This window comes from Tigriopus californicus, chromosome 7 (assembly GCF_007210705.1).
Source record: "Tigriopus californicus strain San Diego chromosome 7, Tcal_SD_v2.1, whole genome shotgun sequence".
NCBI classification, from domain to species: Eukaryota; Metazoa; Arthropoda; class Copepoda; order Harpacticoida; family Harpacticidae; genus Tigriopus; species Tigriopus californicus.
Window position 1 is genome coordinate 2,527,044 of NC_081446.1, and position 19,129 is coordinate 2,546,172.

The 19,129-nt window shown below is 43.6% G+C and overlaps 2 protein-coding genes across 4 annotated transcripts in view; one reads left to right on the forward strand and one right to left on the reverse strand.

The window, feature by feature from the left end:
• LOC131882993 (RNA-binding protein 24-like) overlaps positions 1-15,534 on the forward strand; it is a 20,240-nt gene extending 4,706 nt beyond the window's left edge. Inside the window, exons 2-7 of one of the 3 annotated variants that reach the window (XR_009373562.1) lie at positions 5,846-5,972; positions 9,595-9,652; positions 10,227-10,532; positions 11,931-12,244; positions 12,972-13,112; positions 13,909-14,048. Coding sequence is in view for 2 of the 3 variants with exons in the window: in XM_059230313.1 (XP_059086296.1) it covers positions 5,846-5,972; positions 9,595-9,652; positions 10,227-10,532; positions 11,931-12,244; positions 13,909-14,102 (999 nt within the window). In the remaining variant the exon portion in view is untranslated. Of the gene's footprint in view, positions 1-5,845; positions 5,973-9,594; positions 9,653-10,226; positions 10,533-11,930; positions 12,245-12,971; positions 13,113-13,908 lie in introns of all 3 variants that reach the window. The other 2 variants (XM_059230313.1, XM_059230314.1) reach the window with 2 other exon arrangements.
• A 4-nt stretch (positions 15,535-15,538) lies between these two features.
• LOC131882998 (cuticle protein-like) lies at positions 15,539-18,912 on the reverse strand. The gene is made up of 2 exons (XM_059230320.1): positions 18,675-18,912; positions 15,539-16,627 (listed from the first exon to the last, which is right to left on the reverse strand). The coding sequence occupies exons 1-2, from the start codon at positions 18,678-18,680 to the stop codon at positions 15,749-15,751; spliced, it is 885 nt and encodes a 294-aa protein (XP_059086303.1). The 5' UTR covers positions 18,681-18,912; the 3' UTR covers positions 15,539-15,748.
• Between the last annotated feature and the right edge of the window lie 217 nt (positions 18,913-19,129).

The window sequence follows — 19,129 nt, forward strand, 5'->3', positions numbered from 1 at the left end:
GACTGTGTGAGCAAATTCAAAGTTGAACTCATTTCGAATGATTCCGTTGAGTCAACATAAGAGCTTCAACAACGAATTTTGGCTTTGACTTGGTTTGCTAAAACCTTGCGGGAAAATCACTTGCTCCTCTTGGGAAATTGGAAGGTTCTTCCTTGGGATAATGTGAACATTCGTTATGGTTATGGATAGTCGTTTCATCTCAAAGGATATTGGCTGTCTTCCTTTGCACTTTTCGCCCTCGATCTTTTATTATTCTTGGTGTAGGAGAAGAATCCTTGCAGAACAGACGGCCAGAAAGTCTTTGCTTCTCCAGACACTTCAAACTTTGGCATTTGAAGGCCTCGAAATTGAGATATCACAAGGGTTACTTCTAGCATAGCGAGAGCGAGGCTCTTCTACGCACGTCTTGTTTTGAGATAACCAATAACCAAAAGACTGGCCCTAATCCCTTGATATTTCAGTTTATCATACACCTGCTCATGACCTTTTCTTTGGAATACTTCACGAAGAGAAAAGGGGCTAATGAAGCTTTGACTTTTAAGGCAGAATTTCTTTGAATACCCAGCCTTTCCATGTTTATTTAACCTTGAGCCCAGGAGCCAAGCACACGAGTTCCACGGTTCAGTGGTTGGTTGGTCGGTCTTGTAAGTCATAAATTGGCACACGCCTTTGTCCCACCGTCGTTCCACCTCATAGTAGTGAAGGTGGAAAACGTGCCTCTATGTGTTCTGAAGGGAGCAAGAGGAGGAGGAGGGGGGGGAAGGAGGCTGTCCCATTGAAAGGAAAAAAGAAGGGGATCCAGAGACGATTACCCTTAATGAAAAATTATTCCCTGGGCTATTGGGACATAGTTTTTCATATTTCATGATTTGATATTTCATGCCGTCTTGGAGTCAGTTCTAGTATGAAGGAGGTTGTGAGCGGTGGATTGGAACAAGGGGGTCCTTCTCCTCCTTATGACATCTGATACAAATGAAGGAAAAGCAATAAAAAGGAAGATACATCATTTTGAGAGACTTCTGTACACAGAAAAGAGATATCAGGATAGGGGATGCATGAAGCATTATGCAAATAACCTCTCCTCTCGCATCTTGCTGAGCTGCGGTTTGGCCTGGTTGTTTGGCTCGGCCTTTGGAGCTAACCAGATTCCTCTTGGACCGTTCTCCTTCTACATTCATGTCACTTTCGAGCTGGTTACGCATTTAATGGGGAACTTCCATGTCTTAGCACAAAGAAAACGGGATCGGAAACAGACCAAGCTAAAACATTACCGTACACTCATGTGCATGGTGCAGTGCTCTCTCTGGTTGGCCAGACTTGGCATGTCTTGCTTCGCCGTTTAATCTAATCCACCGAAGAATTTGAATTTCCCGCCTTCAGTCCCAGCCACACGGAACTACCAAACTCGAACTTGGAACAAAAGAATTACCCTCAGGAGTTTGAAGAACAACGAAAGATTGCTTTGGAATGAGAAGCCACGGACTTGAGAGAGAGAAAATGCTTCGGGATCAAAAAAGGAAAGGTACTCAAATATTGATGAGGCATTATTTCATCAGATGTCCCTCTCTCTCTCTCTCCCCCTTTCCCACGTTTTACCAAGTTTCCCTCTTTCTGTAAGATTTTCATTGTGTAACCTGGTTTGGCCAGATCGATTCCCTGCTTTCGAGATCAAATTCGAGGTGATTCCCAGTCTAGGGTAATCCGCCTATTTGGCGGCCCTGCCAATAACGAAAGTTGTTTGGTGAGATTGGTTCCCAAACTGCCGTTGCTCCATATGGCATGGGACATTGACAGCAAATGGAATTAATTGTCAACTGCAGTTTTCATGGAGGTTCTAAGTACAGGTTCTCGAGGCCCTGTTCATGACAAGCAATTTTCCTGTGGTAAATACCCCTTTTTAGAAGAAAGAAGTGCTCAACGCCTTCAAAATCAGTTATTCATAACACATAACTCGGAGAGACTTTCCGACTCTGAACTGCGCACCAAACTCCGGGCATCATGGAATTAGTCTCTTAAAGTTGGGCGTTAATCTCATGTTTCAGAGAGGGAAGAGATCTAGGAAAACTTCAAGGCCTGGAATCTATACGCTCGCTTAGACTGTCAACGATGATTTGTTGTAATGAGCCAGCAATGGATTCCAATTAACCTCATCAGTAGACATGAAAATCCTAAAATTTCAATTTTGTCAATTATAATCAAAAAAATCAACATTTTGACCCAAATTGATGCTGCTTTGTCCTTTTACCAATAGCAGGCACTTTTTTCTTCTTCTTAAGGTTTTAAAAAGACCTTAGGAAACTAATATTGCTTATCATCCCCCTCAATATGCTCTTGAGACACATTCTTACTTGATAGATCCTGTACCAGGTGACGGGTTCAAGTGTGTTTAGTTTTCCCGCATCAGATAAGAACCCATCGAGTGAGAGACGGACACAAAACAGAATGTGAGGGAAATCTCCTGCTTGAGATACACATGCTTATTGGAAATCAGGAGTCTCAATGGAGTCGGTAATTAATGATCCCTGGTGGGCACTCGGCCCATTGTGGCATTCAGGCAGAGTGGGCTTTTGTAATCAGGTTCGCCTTGTGGGAGGACTCGAGTGGGAACAGTCTCAAGAGACGGACACAAAACAGAATGTGAGGGAAATCTCCTGCTTGAGATACACATGCTTATTGGAAATGAGGAGTCTCAATGGAGTCGGTAATTAATGATCCCTGGTGGGCACTCGGCCCATTGTGGCATTCAGGCAGAGTGGGCTTTTGAAATCAGGTTCGCCTTGTGGGAGGACTCGAGTGGGAACAGTCTCAAGGAGCCTCCACCAATATTCTGAGCTTGCGGTTTGAGTTCGACTCAAGGAGCTTGGATGTGTGGCTTTGGCGATGCCTCGGAATCACTGGAGAAGGAAAGCGAGTGTGGAGGAGAGGATCCATATCTGTTCATCACCGACAATGGACAATTCACGGCTTCCTTGGCAATCAAGTTGGTGATCGTCTTTTCCTTTCGTTTTCTTGAACATTCCTTGATTACTCTGATACAAGGAACGTCTTGGCACGTGGAACGAATGAGAGCGAAGATTTGGAAATGAGGAGAAAGACCAAGACCAAGACCAGGAATGCGAAGAAGAGGAAGGCCATTCTTCTCCTCTTTGGAAGCAGAAGTTGTGGTTAGAGGACCGCATGTGCAGAGATGTGTCATTTAGTTCGCTCATGCTAGGACCACGAACATAGGTGTTCCAATAGCAATTGGACTTACCTCTTGTGCCAGTTGTATTGGCTCTGGTTTGCAGCCTGGTTCCTTCAGCTCACCAGGCCTGGGATTATCCATTAGGAGCCTAAGTGCGCTACTCTGGCGGTTCCAGTGCTTTAGGCTGTGCTGGCTTCGCTCAAGCAGACAACACATTGTGTGTGACATGGCTTACAGAGACGAAGATGGGAGGCAGGAAAACGACAATGACTGTGCTCTTCATTAATCCATATATTGTGCATACCTTCTTTATCGTTCCACTGGGTGATCCAAAACCCAAGAGCAAGATGACTGAGCACAACTAGCGGAAAGGAGTGCTGAATCAAGACCTACATAATCAGGAGCAAAGCAACCTCACCCGGTTGAATGAAGAGCCCTCACAGACAGCTAAACAACACGGCCATCGACTCCTTGTTTCCTATTTGTACACTACCACTGAAGTGTGCATGTAGGGTATGCTGCTCACTGTACAGTACAACGTACGTACGTACGTCCTTCATATTGGAACCCGAGCTAGAGATGCGTTCCAAAGTGGCCAAAGACCGTCACAACCCTCCAATACACATGACTGGAGATGCGGTATGCATGGAAATAGGTGAACCTCGAGTCTCGTTTTCCGAAGCAATCAAGTCACAGCTAGGCAATGATGGCAGATGGAAGAAGCCCCCCTAAGTCATTTGGAGTTGCCACGGTGATATCGCCCAATAACAAGTTTCCTGATTGCACCGATCCCGGAGCGAAGTTTTGGACCGGAACGGAATTTCTGATTGGGAACCCCACTGACTGGATAGATACTACTGTATTAGCATTCTATTTTTCCTCTCCGTCACAAATCTCTCTCACCATTTCCACGGCCCAAATTGAAGGGTAGAGAGCGTCTTACTGAGCACCTTCAAACTTGGACGATTGACCAAAACTCATTTCGAAATCGGCACCACCCAGAGAAGCGCCAAGAAGAAGGGCCGTAATGCTACCTCTTTTTACTCAGCCTCGTACAAACAAGTGCTGAAAGTGATAGAAGCCTTGAGAGGAGCCAACTTGGAACAAACCAGTCATGGGCTTCAGCAAATAAATTCCGTTCTCACTAGTCTTTCATTTGTACCCCCCCATTTCCACTTTTCACAACAAAAACCGACTTCAAGCGGGCCAAATCTTCGTGACCAGAACAGCTTGGACACTTCATCTCTTCCCGTTGAAATCTATTAGGTTGACGAGGATTTCGCCACCCACGTGGTGGGTCCTTGCCAATGACAAGTGCTCCCTTGAAAAGGGGCTCAAGTGAAGGAACAAAAGAGAATTTCCACTTTTCTTCGTCGTGGTTGTCGCCCTTCTTCCCACACAAGCTTTAACGGGGTGCTCCATTAATTGCTGTCAACTGGGAGGTGGTCTAGTGGAACCAAAGCTCTCAATGCCTTGAATTCAGTGAGCCACCTTTTTTATGCTCAAATGAAGAAAGAAATATGCCATTTCCATTTGCCATACGTACCTAGTAGTTGGGAGTGTGGAAAAAAACAGCTCGATGTTCGTGTCATGACCTGATGGTATTACTCACTTTCTCTCTTTCGGCCCAAGGTTACGACATCAAATTGCCACCTCATGAGAAACTGCAATTGAGGTAGCTTTCCGATCCGACGAAGACGTCATCTGATTTGGTTGGAAGCTCTGTTTTTGTTTTGCCTTTTCGGATCCATTTCAAACGAGACCGGATTTCAAACATAAAAGGTCTCTTTAAAGTGCTTTATGGCTGCTGAGACTGAATAAGTAAGAGGAGAGGGGTCTTTATTAAGCTTCATCATTCCTCGAGAGCGACGCCTCAAGTTGCACCTGTCCATCTTTGTTTTGTCTCTCCTTGAGGATCGATATTAGACGTTGGTTCAGCCGTAGATATCGGGTGATCCTTTCAGAATATTTTCGACCAAGTTTATCTAAGCAGGTGCATAATAGATAGCAATACAAGAAGCTGGATGATCGCTTTGTCAAAGTGGGAACAACATTGCACGGCTTGGGATATCATGATTTTGATCTTTCCGCAAGTTTAGGGTAAATTGTAACATTTTATTTATACTTCAATTGTATCTACTTTATCGAACTTGTTACGCAACGACGAGATAACAATTCTTAATTCGACAGAACGAATGTGGCTTTTGTTGGAAATGTAGCCAGAGGATGTGATTTCTCTCTTTTCAAAGAGAGCGCATAAAAGAGACTTCAGTGTTTTCAAAGACGGTCTTCAAAATTCTCCAGTTACCCTTGATTGCAAATGGACAGTTGCCCTTTCAAAGGCACACATAATACGCTCTCATTTCTTTCCTTTCACTTTGAGAACTCAGATTCGATGCGTTCATTTAACATAGTTGAGCGCACACGTCTCATGAATCAAGTTGTTTTTTACTCCCCCGCCTCCTATTTTAAGATCGATTTACCAAGTATCCGACTTTCATCCTAGCTACCGCGGGGATGTCGATGAACGGCCTTTGTCCTTGAGTTAGAGAATCATTCATGTCGTTCTAACCTTCACGTTTAATGTAAAGATCAACCTGTCGTATTTGCCTTTTTGGATTAAAAATCTCTTTCAACTAGAGTATTTGCTTCGTTTTTCAGGTGATAATGGCGAACAAAGAGGCAGCCGAACGTGCTTGTAAAGAGCCGAACCCAATCATTGATGGCCGTAAAGCCAATGTCAATCTTGCAATCCTTGGTGCCAAACCCAGAGGAAATTCATTGTCTGGTAAGACCTTCGCCTTTGTTTAGACGCAGCGCCCCCTAGGGACAAGTAGTGGCATCAGCGCCAGCTGAATTAAAAAAAAAAACACCTTCGTCTTGTCTCAAAGTGTGCTTTTTACCTGCAGTACAGCTGAAAATGGAATGAAAATGACACCACATGTTCGAATGAGCTAGGGTAACGTATAACAGAATGAACCTAGCACCATGTGTCCTAAGTTACTCAAAGGGTGTAAGAGAAAATAATAGAATTGTGTCTCAGCTCTGACCATACATATCCAATTGTTTAGGGTTGAAGACTGAAAGTAAACTCCCCCTCGCAATAAAGGTCTTTGGGGAGAAAGAGAAACTCTGGCTAGAGTCTGAGGAACTAAGCCTTAAGCTTTTGCACAAATCAACGCCGTTTGGTCCAAATCCGCCCTTGGGGAAATCTACTAATCAAACACATGAATATCTGTCAGATATTTGAATTGATTGCCCTGTCCAACCCTTGACATACTAAAGAGTTTTCTAATCTTTGAACAGTTTATGCCTCTCATCTTATCAGCTAGCAAATCACTATGAATGTCGGCTGACTAATTTGTAAAATGTCTCTGACAGGTGGGGTCATTTGTGACACACCACCATTAGGGTCAATCAAAATTGATCCCTTACAAAAAGTCGTGTTCAATCGTTAAATGAGGACGTTTTCTTGCCAAGTTCTGATTGGGCCAATCACAAGTCTTGAAACTTTATGATCGTTCCCAGGACAGTTAGGCAGCTTTCTCAAGTTGGTGCAAAATGTGTCTCCCAAAAAAGTTCAAAGTTCAAATCACAAGTAACTCCCTGTAACTTACATAGGGACCAAACACTTGGAATCATGAGTATCTAAACATGAATTGCAACAACCTGAACCTGAAACACGTTTTTGTGAAGTAACCTGCTTTCCCCGTAGAAAACTCGTTTCTTCATAGCCTGTACAGATCTTGTCAGGTGTACTTCCTTCTCAAACAAAGGCTACCTTTCCCCAAATGGTCATTTGAAACGTGTCTTTCAATGACTTTAACTACTGAGCCAACTTGTTCTACCGAGCACAAATGGACAAAAATTTGTATATGCGTATGTAGACTTGGTGGTCGTCTTTGCCTCTCCAATCTTCCCTCTGCCATAGCGTAGAGCAAAAACAGCCAGTTCAATATTTAATGAGCTTTTATAGGAAAAGGGGACAATCCAAGCCTGAAAGAATGTAGCAATGCATACACAGTTAGGGGTCCAGTGAGGGTATGATTACGGGGAGAAATGAAATGACCCGTCACGCTCTTCTGTTACCTCATGCAAGTACGACAGTCGCAACAGAAGCAAGCTTCCCTAGAATTGGTCAAGTAAACAATAACTTCATGTTGTTGCCAAAAACGAGCACCAGGCGGGGTAGAGGTAGACAATTCCCCAAAGACCTAGCTAGATCAATTCAATCTAACTCGGTAATGAGGGGCTAGCAGGTCGTATGAAAATTTCCCTTCCCACCCGGACGCTGCTTGAAAATCAGTAATGACTAAAGCTTCAGGTTTGAGAAGTAGCACAATTATGGATTTTGGACGGCTTTCTCTCCGTGAGAGCGATATTGTACAACAGGCAAATTGAACTGGCAGTTGGTCAAGCATGTTGCTGTAACTAATGACTACTCCTCCCTCTCTCCCCAAAAATAGTGTCCCACGGTCCAAAGCAAGAGCGGGGTTTAGGGCTATTACAATAACTCTCTTTTTTCCATACCTCTGTACCTGTCGAGTAGAGCTAATTCCTGGAGCTCATTGGCATACAAATGGCATTAATTTGCACATTTTTATATCGGCTCGGGTTCTTAATCGAGGGAACGGGAATTTTCTTTCTCTACTGGGTGTCTTACGTCGTGCATTAAAGTCAATGGATGTTCAAAAATGAAACTAAAAGTCAAGCGAATGAGCTTGGTGGCAAACGCTGTTTGCTTTATCTTTTGTGGTCAGTAGCTCGCTCTTTGTTTTGCCCCCCTTTTCCAACCTCTCATTTGTATTTTTGGTCCAATTCATGAAAGAGGAGGCGGGAGAGGAGAAGAGGGAGGAAGAAGAAGCCACGAGCGAATGCAAAGTCTGGGTACCTTAGGCACCACGGGGCCTTGGTGATCGCAACATGAATATTAAATGACTCACTTGTTCTCGCTAGAAACTCGTGTACTCAAATGGACTTGGCCAACCTCGATTACACGAGTAAACCATACACCTTATCGATAGTCTAAATACGTTGCGAAAATGATCTCAAACTGAATTATTCACTAACGGCACTTTAGATAGAGGAATAATCATAAGGGTATTTGATATACAATATAAGTTCTCAGATTCGAGATCCGACGGAGGTTGATTTGAGGTTGCGTCTTCGTAACCACAACAATTGACCAAGGACAGCCTAGGTTCAACCTTCAAAGATTACCATAAACATGGGAGCAATCAGGGAATCGTTTTGGTCGGGAGTGATATGTTCGCTCCAGTGAGGAATGCACTGCATGCACAAGTGTAGATCTTTGCTCTGATCAAATGCATGCACCACGCCAAGGCTCCTTAATAAGACTCGAGGTATTTCGAGTTTTGTTGAAATACTCCGTCAGTATGCCTCTCTCCTTGATCAAAGGGATGGCCAACCAAACTTTTGCGCGATCCTTTGCCGAGTTCGAGTGTCATGACTTGACGAGAAACTCAAATGACAGAGATATCCGCCACATTCATGCATTCATTAAACAGTACGTGACAATTCAAACTTACAAGCCATACTAAAAGATGGATTCACCTCAAATCTACCCTTTCTGCTTGTTGTTGGACAGTCTGCCCTTTAATAATGACCGCCTTACAATCCGTTCCGCCTAGATGAACCCCTGCCTGACACCTGTTCGTTCCTGGAACAGAATAATCAATGAACCCACCACAACCAACCCCTCGTTACATTAGGTTGTAGTAATTGTAGACTTGCCGGAAGGAGAATCGTGGAGTGTGTGCGGTTGTGTAATGGCTTGTTGGTTTCCTTAAACCCTGCCCTTAATGACTTTTAGAGCCAGTATTTCAGTGTGTCGCTGCCTTGGTCAGGTGGTCGTTATTGGCACCTTTGCCGCCCGAGTTCTAAAATCGATAGCTCAGGGCAAGAAGGGAATAGGGATCACTCCTTGGGAAATCCAGAACCACAAGCAGATCTTTCTTTCTGACCTGACTGACAATGGCTCTGATTGGGGGCCAAAGGAGGGAAAGAGGGCAAAGGCCACAGCTGGTGGCTCTTTGGCCCCTGGAACCACTGGGGAAAGAACCAATATTCAATGTGGAGATCTCTTAAGCCCCGCTTCTCATTAATTATTAATCAGAAATATGTGGTCCCTTTCGTAGAGGAAACACTTGGGTAGACATACATGGACATACACTTGAGTAACAATTGGACATTGTGCACTCCACTAGTAAACCGTTGAAGGCAACAATCTTTGTTTCGAGATGGTTGGCCAAACATTTCAAAGTGAGAGCCAATTCACAAAGCTGGAAATGCTCTTAAGGGATTATTCATAGTTTTGATAGCTATCATATGAATTTTTGTTTCCAGACAATTAGGCTTTGTGTTTAACCTCCTGGTTCGATTTTTTTCAGGTCTGCCCTTGGCCACCCTTCAGAGGTTTCCGACCGCCTTAATGCCAAGCCAATATGGGTGAGTTTTGGGGCTGAATTATTTCATAGTCAGGGTTTTAGTTCGTCATTTTTGTGCTTGTAGCGTGTTGCCATCGAGTGCTTTTGTCTTTTTTGTTCATTTTCTTAGTAAAAACGACAATAAGGGGGGAGGGGGTAATGAGAACCGATTGTGAAAATTGTTGTGCTTTTGTGACTAGGTTTTATTGCTCTCTTGCACCGCGTGATGCATTGAGTGTTGTGACTAATCCATTTTTGAAAGATCTTCCCATTTTCATTTGGGTTTGTGATGATTGAAGTCTCCTTTAAGCTTAGTGTTATTTCTTTTTTTCTTAAGATACAAAAACCAGCTGTACAGTATAATGATCCAATCTAAACGCTCTTTGATGTTACTGGTCTGAGTCCGGTGCTATTAAGATATTGGAGCCAAATGTGCATGGTGAATTGAGCAAAAAATGGTGATGGGTCTTCTTTTTGCTTTATTGTGTCCACCTGTTTTGTTGGTTGTGTTTTTCTCATTTTGAGCTACTGTTGCCCTCTGGGCATTTGCATACCACTTCTGTCGTCTTCCGCTATCAACATCAATTCTTTTTCAGCACCACTGATTTTTCATCCCTGGCTGCAGCTGCACAAGCAGCCCAAGCTGCCCAGCATCTTGGTGTGAGTGTGTCTCTCCCTTCAGCCGCCACGGCTGCCATAGCTGCTCAGGCAGCTGCATCGTCACCAGTCACAGCTGCAGCATTACAGGCAGCGGCCGCTGCAGCTGCCAGTGTGAACCACAATTCGGTTACAGCTGGGCCTGGTGCCAATGTTGTGGGCGCTGGGAGCAGTCTGGCCGGGGGCGGTCCTGCTGGGGGTGGCAAGGCCAGGAGCAGTATGTCTCTACAGCTCATTTCTGGGAGGTACGTTCATGAGCAAAACTGTTCGAAAGAAACCAAAACACAAGCAGCGATCAACCATTAAGTTAGACGTCGATTGGCAAATTAAAGGCCATTGCTACATATTAGCTATCTACACTGGTGGTCATTTTTTCAATGATTGTTTTTCAACAAATAACAAAGCCATAATAAAATAACATTTAAACCATTGAACTAGAATATCGATATGATGTCCACATTGTGACCACCAGGGTGAGATTAGAGCACAGGACAAAACAAAACAAATAACTATCCTGTCGTCAAGAAATGACCAAAACCAGTTTCTTTTCCATCTAGAACTCTCAACATGGTATGCTCCTAATACCCTCAAACACAAACCATTAACCCGGAAACAGCTAATTGGTACTACTCTGATTTCCGTCTAATCAGATCATTGCTTTTGCATTCAGGGTGACCATTTGTCTTCCCGATTGGAAATAATGACTTCTTGACTAACTGATTGTGATCTTTTCCGAAAGCTACTACTATCCCCAAGCCAAGCTCCTCCTAATCCAACTTCTTACGCTCTATCTCTCTCCATCCTTGTGTGAGATTTCATGTTTAATGCTTCGACCACCTCCCATGAGACTTAGTTATTGTGTGATTGCCAGATTAACACCACAATAACAAAGCAGCCCACTTTCACCAATGCACCCCACCAGCAATCCTCTCCTCTAAAGTTTAATAACGTCCATCCAATGCCTCTTGCCCTGACGGACCATGTTCTGTGATGTTCTTTAACCAATGATTTCCAAAGCTGTCTTACGATGTACAAAATGTTGCGTTGGGATGACTACCACTCCTTGCTTTACATTCAAAAGTACTAACTACCTAGTTTTGTGATCAGCTGCACCCTCCTCTTCTTGAATGAACAAATTATTGATTATGGCGTGGACTGCAGATATTGATATTGACCGAAATTGATAGTGAGATTTGGGGTAACCGGAATTTTGTCGCCCTTCAGATTTTGTGACTTTGTTCTCTTTCTCGTGTATTTGGCGAAACGTCTTTGACTTGTGTTTTCACCTTTGGGTCTGTTTTTGATAGTTATGTCCCCCTTGGAAATTAGTTACAGGGCGAAAATCGTCGGTCTGATGGACATTTGGCATTGTTCCAAGTCGTTCTTCTTACCTTTTGCTTCCCTCCGAAAATCCTGGCCGACATACTCTTCAGGGAGAACCGCTAACTCTTGAGTCAAAATGAAATTTGTCATTTTTCGCAAGCAAAGTGTCAAAGATTGTTTGTCCCTGGGTCCAGCCGATGTAACCGATTGAAACTTGACCTGACATGCGTTTTTGGGGGATATTTTTGTAGGATTTTCGTTGAACTTGCTTGTGTCTGTGGCCTTCTTGATCGTCCAAATTAACTCGCCTATCCTTTCAGAGTGCCCACCACAGTGTCTACGCCCGTGAGCAATCCTTATTTGACCTCGCTGTATGCGGCATCAGCTTACCCCTCTAGCCACATGCAGGGAGCTGGGGGAGCGGGTCTGTTCTCTTTGGCGGCAGCTCAAGGTAACCCAGGATCCAACAGCAATCATTTGGCAGCACTCTCAGGAGCTCCGCAAGGATCTGGTAACCCGCTACTGGACGCCTATAACCAATATGCAGCCCTCCTTGCTGCCCAATATGGAGCCCAACATGTCCCGACCACGATGGCCTCCAACTTCAATGGGCTTGATCCCGTCCAACATGCAGGTTTGACCCTTTTTTGTTACGATTGAATCCTGTGCAGACATTGATGTTGCCAAATAATCAGCACAACTATTTCTGCCTGTAGACGTAAATGGGGATTCCAGTATTCTGCATTGAAGATTCAGATTTTGCAAAGCTTCCGAAAAGCTGGAGTTTTGGTATTCGAGATCACGCAATGATCTCGGCCGTTGAGAATTTTTAAAAATGATGGATGCAACACCTGAAAAATGGTCAAATGCTTGCCAAGCTCCCGGATGGCCAAGTCTTTGGAGGATAACTTTTTGAATTGTGAATTTTTATCCAAGAACATTGTCGAATGTTGTTTGAATCCCCATTTGCCTTCTACTCCCGGTTATTTTACGACGGTGTAAAACAGTGATTTGTGACGAGTATCAATCAGGGCTGAAACATTAAACTTCAAGGGAAATATGAATTAAATGCATTGGGGGTGAGTGGAAAAAGCAGAGATCGAGATACATTTGTTCCAATGCATTAAGACTGGTGGGAGAATGAGACACAAGTCACAAGGATCGAATATCATATCAGTTTTCGTGAAGCCAAGCTCTCCAATCAATTCAAATGGATTCTTTTTCCATTCATCTCAACTCAAAACCACTGCATACACTAAAAAGAAAGAAGACGGTCAAAAAGCCCGTTTCGAATCGGAAGAGATGTCCCAAGTGAAGCGAAAAGCCAATCAGACCACTGACCTGTTATGTTTCTCTGATAGTTTCCACTGGCCCTGGCTGAGACCAAAATGGTTCAGGATAGAGGTACCCTATGAACGAGCCTTTGTCAGAGTGCTCCCTTAGCAGAAGCAGGAAGGCAGAGAAGCCCAATGAGCCAGCCAATGGGTGTTGTAACGAAAGAGGTAACCTCCTTCCAGTGGGTTTTGTTTCGGATTGCTCTGTAGCAATTCATACCTCGTAACTTGTTCATTCTGAGAGCACGAATTTGACATTTGACGGATTTTGTGGGCCCTTAGTGCCAGAGAGCCAAACATTGAGAGATAGAGTTTCTTCTTGGCTGCTGACCAGACTGATTTGCGTCCAAGACGTTGGAAATGAGCATCACTCTGAGCAGTAACAATTGCTGTGAGACTTTTGGGATGAACTCGTGAATGCTGCTCCTTTAACCTTTAAAACTGAAAACATTTCCTTCAGCAATTTGAGTCGTCTTTTTTTTGTGAACGGTTTGGAATTTTCCATTTTTTACGTTTGATGGTGTTCCTTGCAAGGCTGGATTTGAACGAACTGCAACCTGTCGTTCTCTTAACGTCATTAAGAGATCGATCCTTTAAAAAGCCCCCCGTTGTCTGTTTTTTCTTCTTGTGATCGGTTAGAAAAGTTTAAAAAGGTTGCGTGAGTTTCCGTACCAAAGTTGCGCTCAGCGAGGTCCTTCCTCAACTGAATCAAACATAATCCCTCTCATATGAATGGTTTCATGTCCTTTGTTTTGTGATCACGGGATGTTGGGGAGGTACTTTGATGGCCTCACAATATCCATTGGATTAAACTTCTTCTATGCTCAACTCGGATGTGGAGTTCTAGTGGAGTTTCATGTTCTATGATGACATTGACTGTCAAGATCTTGCCACTAACCATCCTTGCTTCAGCTGTTACTTACCCGCCCAAATCCGATTAGCTCATTCATGGCTTTTCTTTCAGGTGCATCTTCGGCCTATTTCCCGGCCAATTACGCCTACCAGTTCCCAAGTCAAATGGGACACCTTCAACACGCTGCACTGGGCCAAGCAGGTGCGGGCATTCCAGCCTATGCCGCCTCAGCCGGTCCCACCACGGCTGTGAATCAGCAAGCGGCAACTGCGGGTGCTGGAGCGCCTGACGGTCGAATCCAATGAAATGGATTATTGATCCCGAGACCTTTTGTAAACGAATAGATCTTTAAGCGATACCTTCATTTCTAACCTTACAACAATCCCCATCCCCACCCGCCTTCTTGAGAACTGTATTATTAAATGATAAACAAGATCTTACTCATGATAACTAGCGCCTGGACACCCAAAATAATCGCATTCACCTTCAAGACACACCCGCAAACATTCAAGCACCATTCTCTTCAACATCATTCATTCGCGGTGTAGGGCTCTCGAATCATAGTTGTATTATTGCAAGTCAAGATCTATCGAGAGAGAACGGACGATATCTCAATAATGATAATAATGAAAATAATAATAGTATCATCATCATCATCATCATTATCATCTACGTACATCATGCACGGTACATACTGCTACCGCTACTTCTATAACATGACATCACTTTATGTACAGTTATATCTATTTATATTCTAATGCTATCCTTACGTTGGTAGTTGTACTTTCAACATCATCATCATTATTACAACAACAAAGGTTCCCCCCCCACCAAAGCCCGGGAAACTGTTTAGCCAAATTCTACCTAGTCCCATTCAAGACAAGACGGCGACAATGAACCGCTTTTCTTGCAAATTAACCCTATCCTCGAAACCCGATTTCATTTGGAATGTTTTCGCCCTCTTTGAACTCCATTCACAGCCCTTCAACTCGAAATCAAAGATAGCTTTAAAGAGACCAAGATTTTCAAATGCATTCTGTTTCAATTAAGATACTAGTCACCATTGAAGCAATCCAATGAAGTGCCTTCGGAAGGAAAACAAATGAGCATTAGAGAAACAGACATACGCCAAGAGTGACAGATAAACAAATACAGGAATGAACCTCAAAGAAATCACCACAAGTGCCTATGATGACTATGAGATCGGGGATCGATCGAGCCACTACTTTGCCTGTTAAAGGGTGGCTGACATTCCCGATCTTTGTTCTTCGTTCAACATCTTTTGATACCAAGACCTCTCTGTTATTCTGTATGTATTGTGAACTATTCAATTGCATGATGACTCCAGGTAGTTGTCATCTTGAAATTGCTCAATGATTCGTTGACTTCTCGTTCACCCCTCAAGGCCCTCGGGAATGTTTCATTTCCGGATGGAACCAATTTTAAAGAGATATAATGTGTGTGTGTGTGGACATGAATCAATTGCAATCAACTGTGATTGTCGAAAGATTCATTTGTCCATAGACCTTCAAATGACCAGGGATATAGTGCAATTTTTAGTTTCCCTGACCCCTTAGAGTCCGATGCAAACGGACACTTACCCAATTATCCCTGTCTGTCCGTGAACAAATTCAAACTTACCGTGACTACTATCGTCTATTATTTCTACGAAAAATCCCTTCACCAATCTGATGTACATACCAATTCTAGCCAAGGATAAATAAAACCGATACTATACATTAATTGCATTATGTTGGGGAGTATATTTCATGCTCTGCATGGAACCGGGTTAATGTGTAAGGTAAAGAGGACAAATATAAATAGCGTAATGCTATTTAGTGTTACGTAACAACTGGCTCGATTTAGAGCTCTCAAAAAGAATATGAAAAAGGTTGTTAGTTTGTGTGTAAATATGGCAACAAGGCGGTGGACCCAAGGGACCTCTCAATCCTTAGAAGTATTTGTAGTAGGTCTCATAGGTTTGCGGCTTCTCAGTGGGTTGTTCCACGGCAACTTGAGGCTCTTCGGTCTGGTATTCGTTTTGAGCTTCAGCATCTTGGCTTTCAGCGGGGCTTTGATCTTGCTCCACAGTCTCCTCCTTTTCGACGGGGGCAGGTTTGTAGCTATATCGACGGATGGAGGGTTGGGGTTGAGATTGGGGGTAACGGGGTTGGTACGAGCTGGGGGCGGGAGCTGGGGCAGAAGAAGGAGCTGAGGTTCGCTGAGAATAAGCAGGGGCCGGAGCGGGGGCAGAGGCAGGGGCAGGAGCTGGGCTTCTCTGGGGGTAGGCAGGAGAAGGAGCGGCGGTCGGTTGAGGATAGCTTCGGGTAGGGGCGGATTTTTGGTAAGTGGGCTTAGGCTCAGAGGCGGCTGTGCGATATTCAGGTCGAGGGTAAGCGGGTCTCTGAGGAGCATCAGCGGGGTATTGGGCCTCTCCCTCATAGCTGACCTCAGCCTGGTAGCCGTTGTAGCCATCGACGGTGTAAGTCACCTTCTGGGTACGGCCATCGGGTAAGAGAACGAAGTACTCCCCATTGGTGATGGTGTTCTCTCGGTTTTCCTTGTGACCGTAGTCATTCTTGGTGTAGTCGTCCTGGACCTGCCATTCAAAGGCGTAAGAAGCGGGCTCATCATATTGGGGCTGGGGTTGGGGATAGGCCCTGGGAGCGGGTTGGACTGGGTCAGGGGTCGGTTGTGCAGGCGAGGCCGGGTATTGCTCGTTTTGTCGGGCGCCTCGATAAGAGGGGCGGAAAAACGACGGCTCATTGGCGTAGAATTGCCCGGTGACAGCCGATGAGGCGCACAACAAGAGGGAGGTAGCGATGAATGCCTGAAACAATCAATAACTCTAACCATCAATTTACGTTCGCACATCATCATTTCACTCTCTCGCCCTTGGAACTGGCTGACCTAGAAAACTTCGCCATTACCTTGGTACAAAAATTATTCTCTTCGTTGCGTGATCAAGTTATTGAACTTGAGGCTACCTTATCAAATCCTATGGATATGGTTGGTGAAAAATTATTGGGGTAATTTTGTAAATTTCGGACGTCATGAAATCCGGAAATGATGTGTGTACAAAATCATGTCTTACACGCAATTACCACAAGGAATCGTGGCTTTGGCAAAGCCACGAAGAAATCCTTATTTACCGACAATTAGCTCCCACCCGACAAAACTGTGGAGCCTCTCGTTGCAAAATTCATTCTGACCGCTTTTCTTCTGGTTTTAAGTACCTTGACGTCTCAAATCGAATTTAATGCCGTCCATGGCTATCGATTCCAAGCAATTTAGTCTTTGATATGAGAACTACAAAAAAAAAGATTGCAATTCGTTTGACAAGAGACTGCGTAAAGCCGATGGCTCAATAATGGGTTTGTGGACGGGTAGATGTTACGTTAGAATGGAATGGCGGACTTTTGTGTCCCGAGATCAAATGATAATAAAGAGCTTTATCTCCGAATCGTGACTTTCAAATTAGCATTTCCTTTCCTTTGAAACAAATTCAGACCTTGTCATTATTCAATTGATTAAAATGCTTAATTGGCTCTGCTTATTCCATAAATCCAGGCCTTGTCAAGTAATTTCCGGCATGGCTTCAACCTTTGGTCAAGAGATTGAAACAATGGCAACCCTTAGACGAGACTGACTTCGAGAAACAAAACGTCCGATCTTGTCTTGAGGGCTAGCTCACCATAGAAGCGTTCGTAGACATCAAAATCGTACAATACTTGTGACAGGTTGAAAAGCACGTTTCCTGATCTGAATTGTTTCATTCAAACATAATCAAACTTTCGTCAGACCAGCCACAGACAGCATGAAACAAAGCTTGCATTATTTTCCATGTGGTACTTAATCTGAAAAGTATGCCACCAATGAAAGGCAATTCTTATGTCACTTGAAAGAAACAGTAGAATGATATTTAAGAAGAAAAACATCAATCAATCTTACTCCCATCATTGAAAATGTGCACTGCATTTTTAGGCACCTCTCTCATTACGTGAAGTATGGCAAAAAAGACCAATCGGCCCCTCTGACAACATTGCGCAAACATCAAATCTTGTCAGGTTTTCAATCCTTTCCAGTTCAAGACTTTTTGGCGATCAGATTAAGATTTAGGATCAATCTCATTTGAAGTAAATTGCAAAATAGGATGCTTGACGGAACAAAAATATTTTACATTTCGAAATTAGTGTTCACGCCATTATTGTTTATGCTTGTTTTTGCATTTTCGTCGGGTGCCCAAAATTCGATTGTCAATTCTTGTCTGGTATAGGTTTAAAACAAGGATGTCTTTGGTCTTTCATTGGAAGCAATTGACAATTGTTAAACAGTAGAATCGTTTCAAAAATGCGTTCATCTAATAACAGAAGCAACAAAGCATATTAGAGAGAAAAGATGCGAGATGAACCTTGGAATGATTTTAAAAGAACGCTCCTCTAGTAACTATTAAACATCTCGGAAAATTAAAGGAGACGATTTTTGTATGATTGCTTCAAAAGTTTGTTCGTCTAGTAAGAATTTCAAACAAAGAGGAAAAATAACATTTGGCTTTCTGCTTTGCAAAGCTAATTTTGTATTTGCAGTTCTATTCTAGGTAACGATAAATCATATTCAAGAAGTCAAGAAATATTCAACCAAATGTTTCAAGAGCTAATTTGTGATGATCGTAGCGACCCAAATGCAGAAAAGTAACCTAAATACCATTTTGACTTGGGCCAAGTGGCACAATCTTTTGAGGTCTAGAACCTTGAACCCTTTCCCCAAAGGTGTCTTTCAAAATCTAGTTACAAAGGCCACCCAAACATTAATGATTCACTGGGAATACGTAATCTTCCTAGGAACTCAAAGGTTCATAGAGAGATGCCAATGCCTACCTTCATGATGTCAAGATGATATATCTTTAAATAAAAGTGAGTGGAGGATCTGGAGGAGGATTGTTGTTGAGATCACAAGGACTTGAACCAAACTGATGCCAATCGAGTGTTGCCATAGGATATTTATACAATTCAAAAATTGTACCCTACACTCTTGGGTGTGTGTGCGTGAGTGCATTGCCAATGGACTTCATTGGACCAGAATAAAAACAAAATCCAAGCCAGAAGCAACCATTGCGACCGGCTCCGGCATCAGCCAGCATTGCCTCCATCATCAAGAACAACAACAGCAACACCAATGCCCTCAAAACACACTCTCAGATCCTTGGAACGGGAGAGAGTCGATCCCAGGGAGGATGCAAGAGTTCAAGTGTTGCCGCCTAGTTTTGTCAGCGTCACTGACGCTTCACAGGGATCGAGCGGCGGTGCGTCAACCGGCGTCAACCGGCGTCACC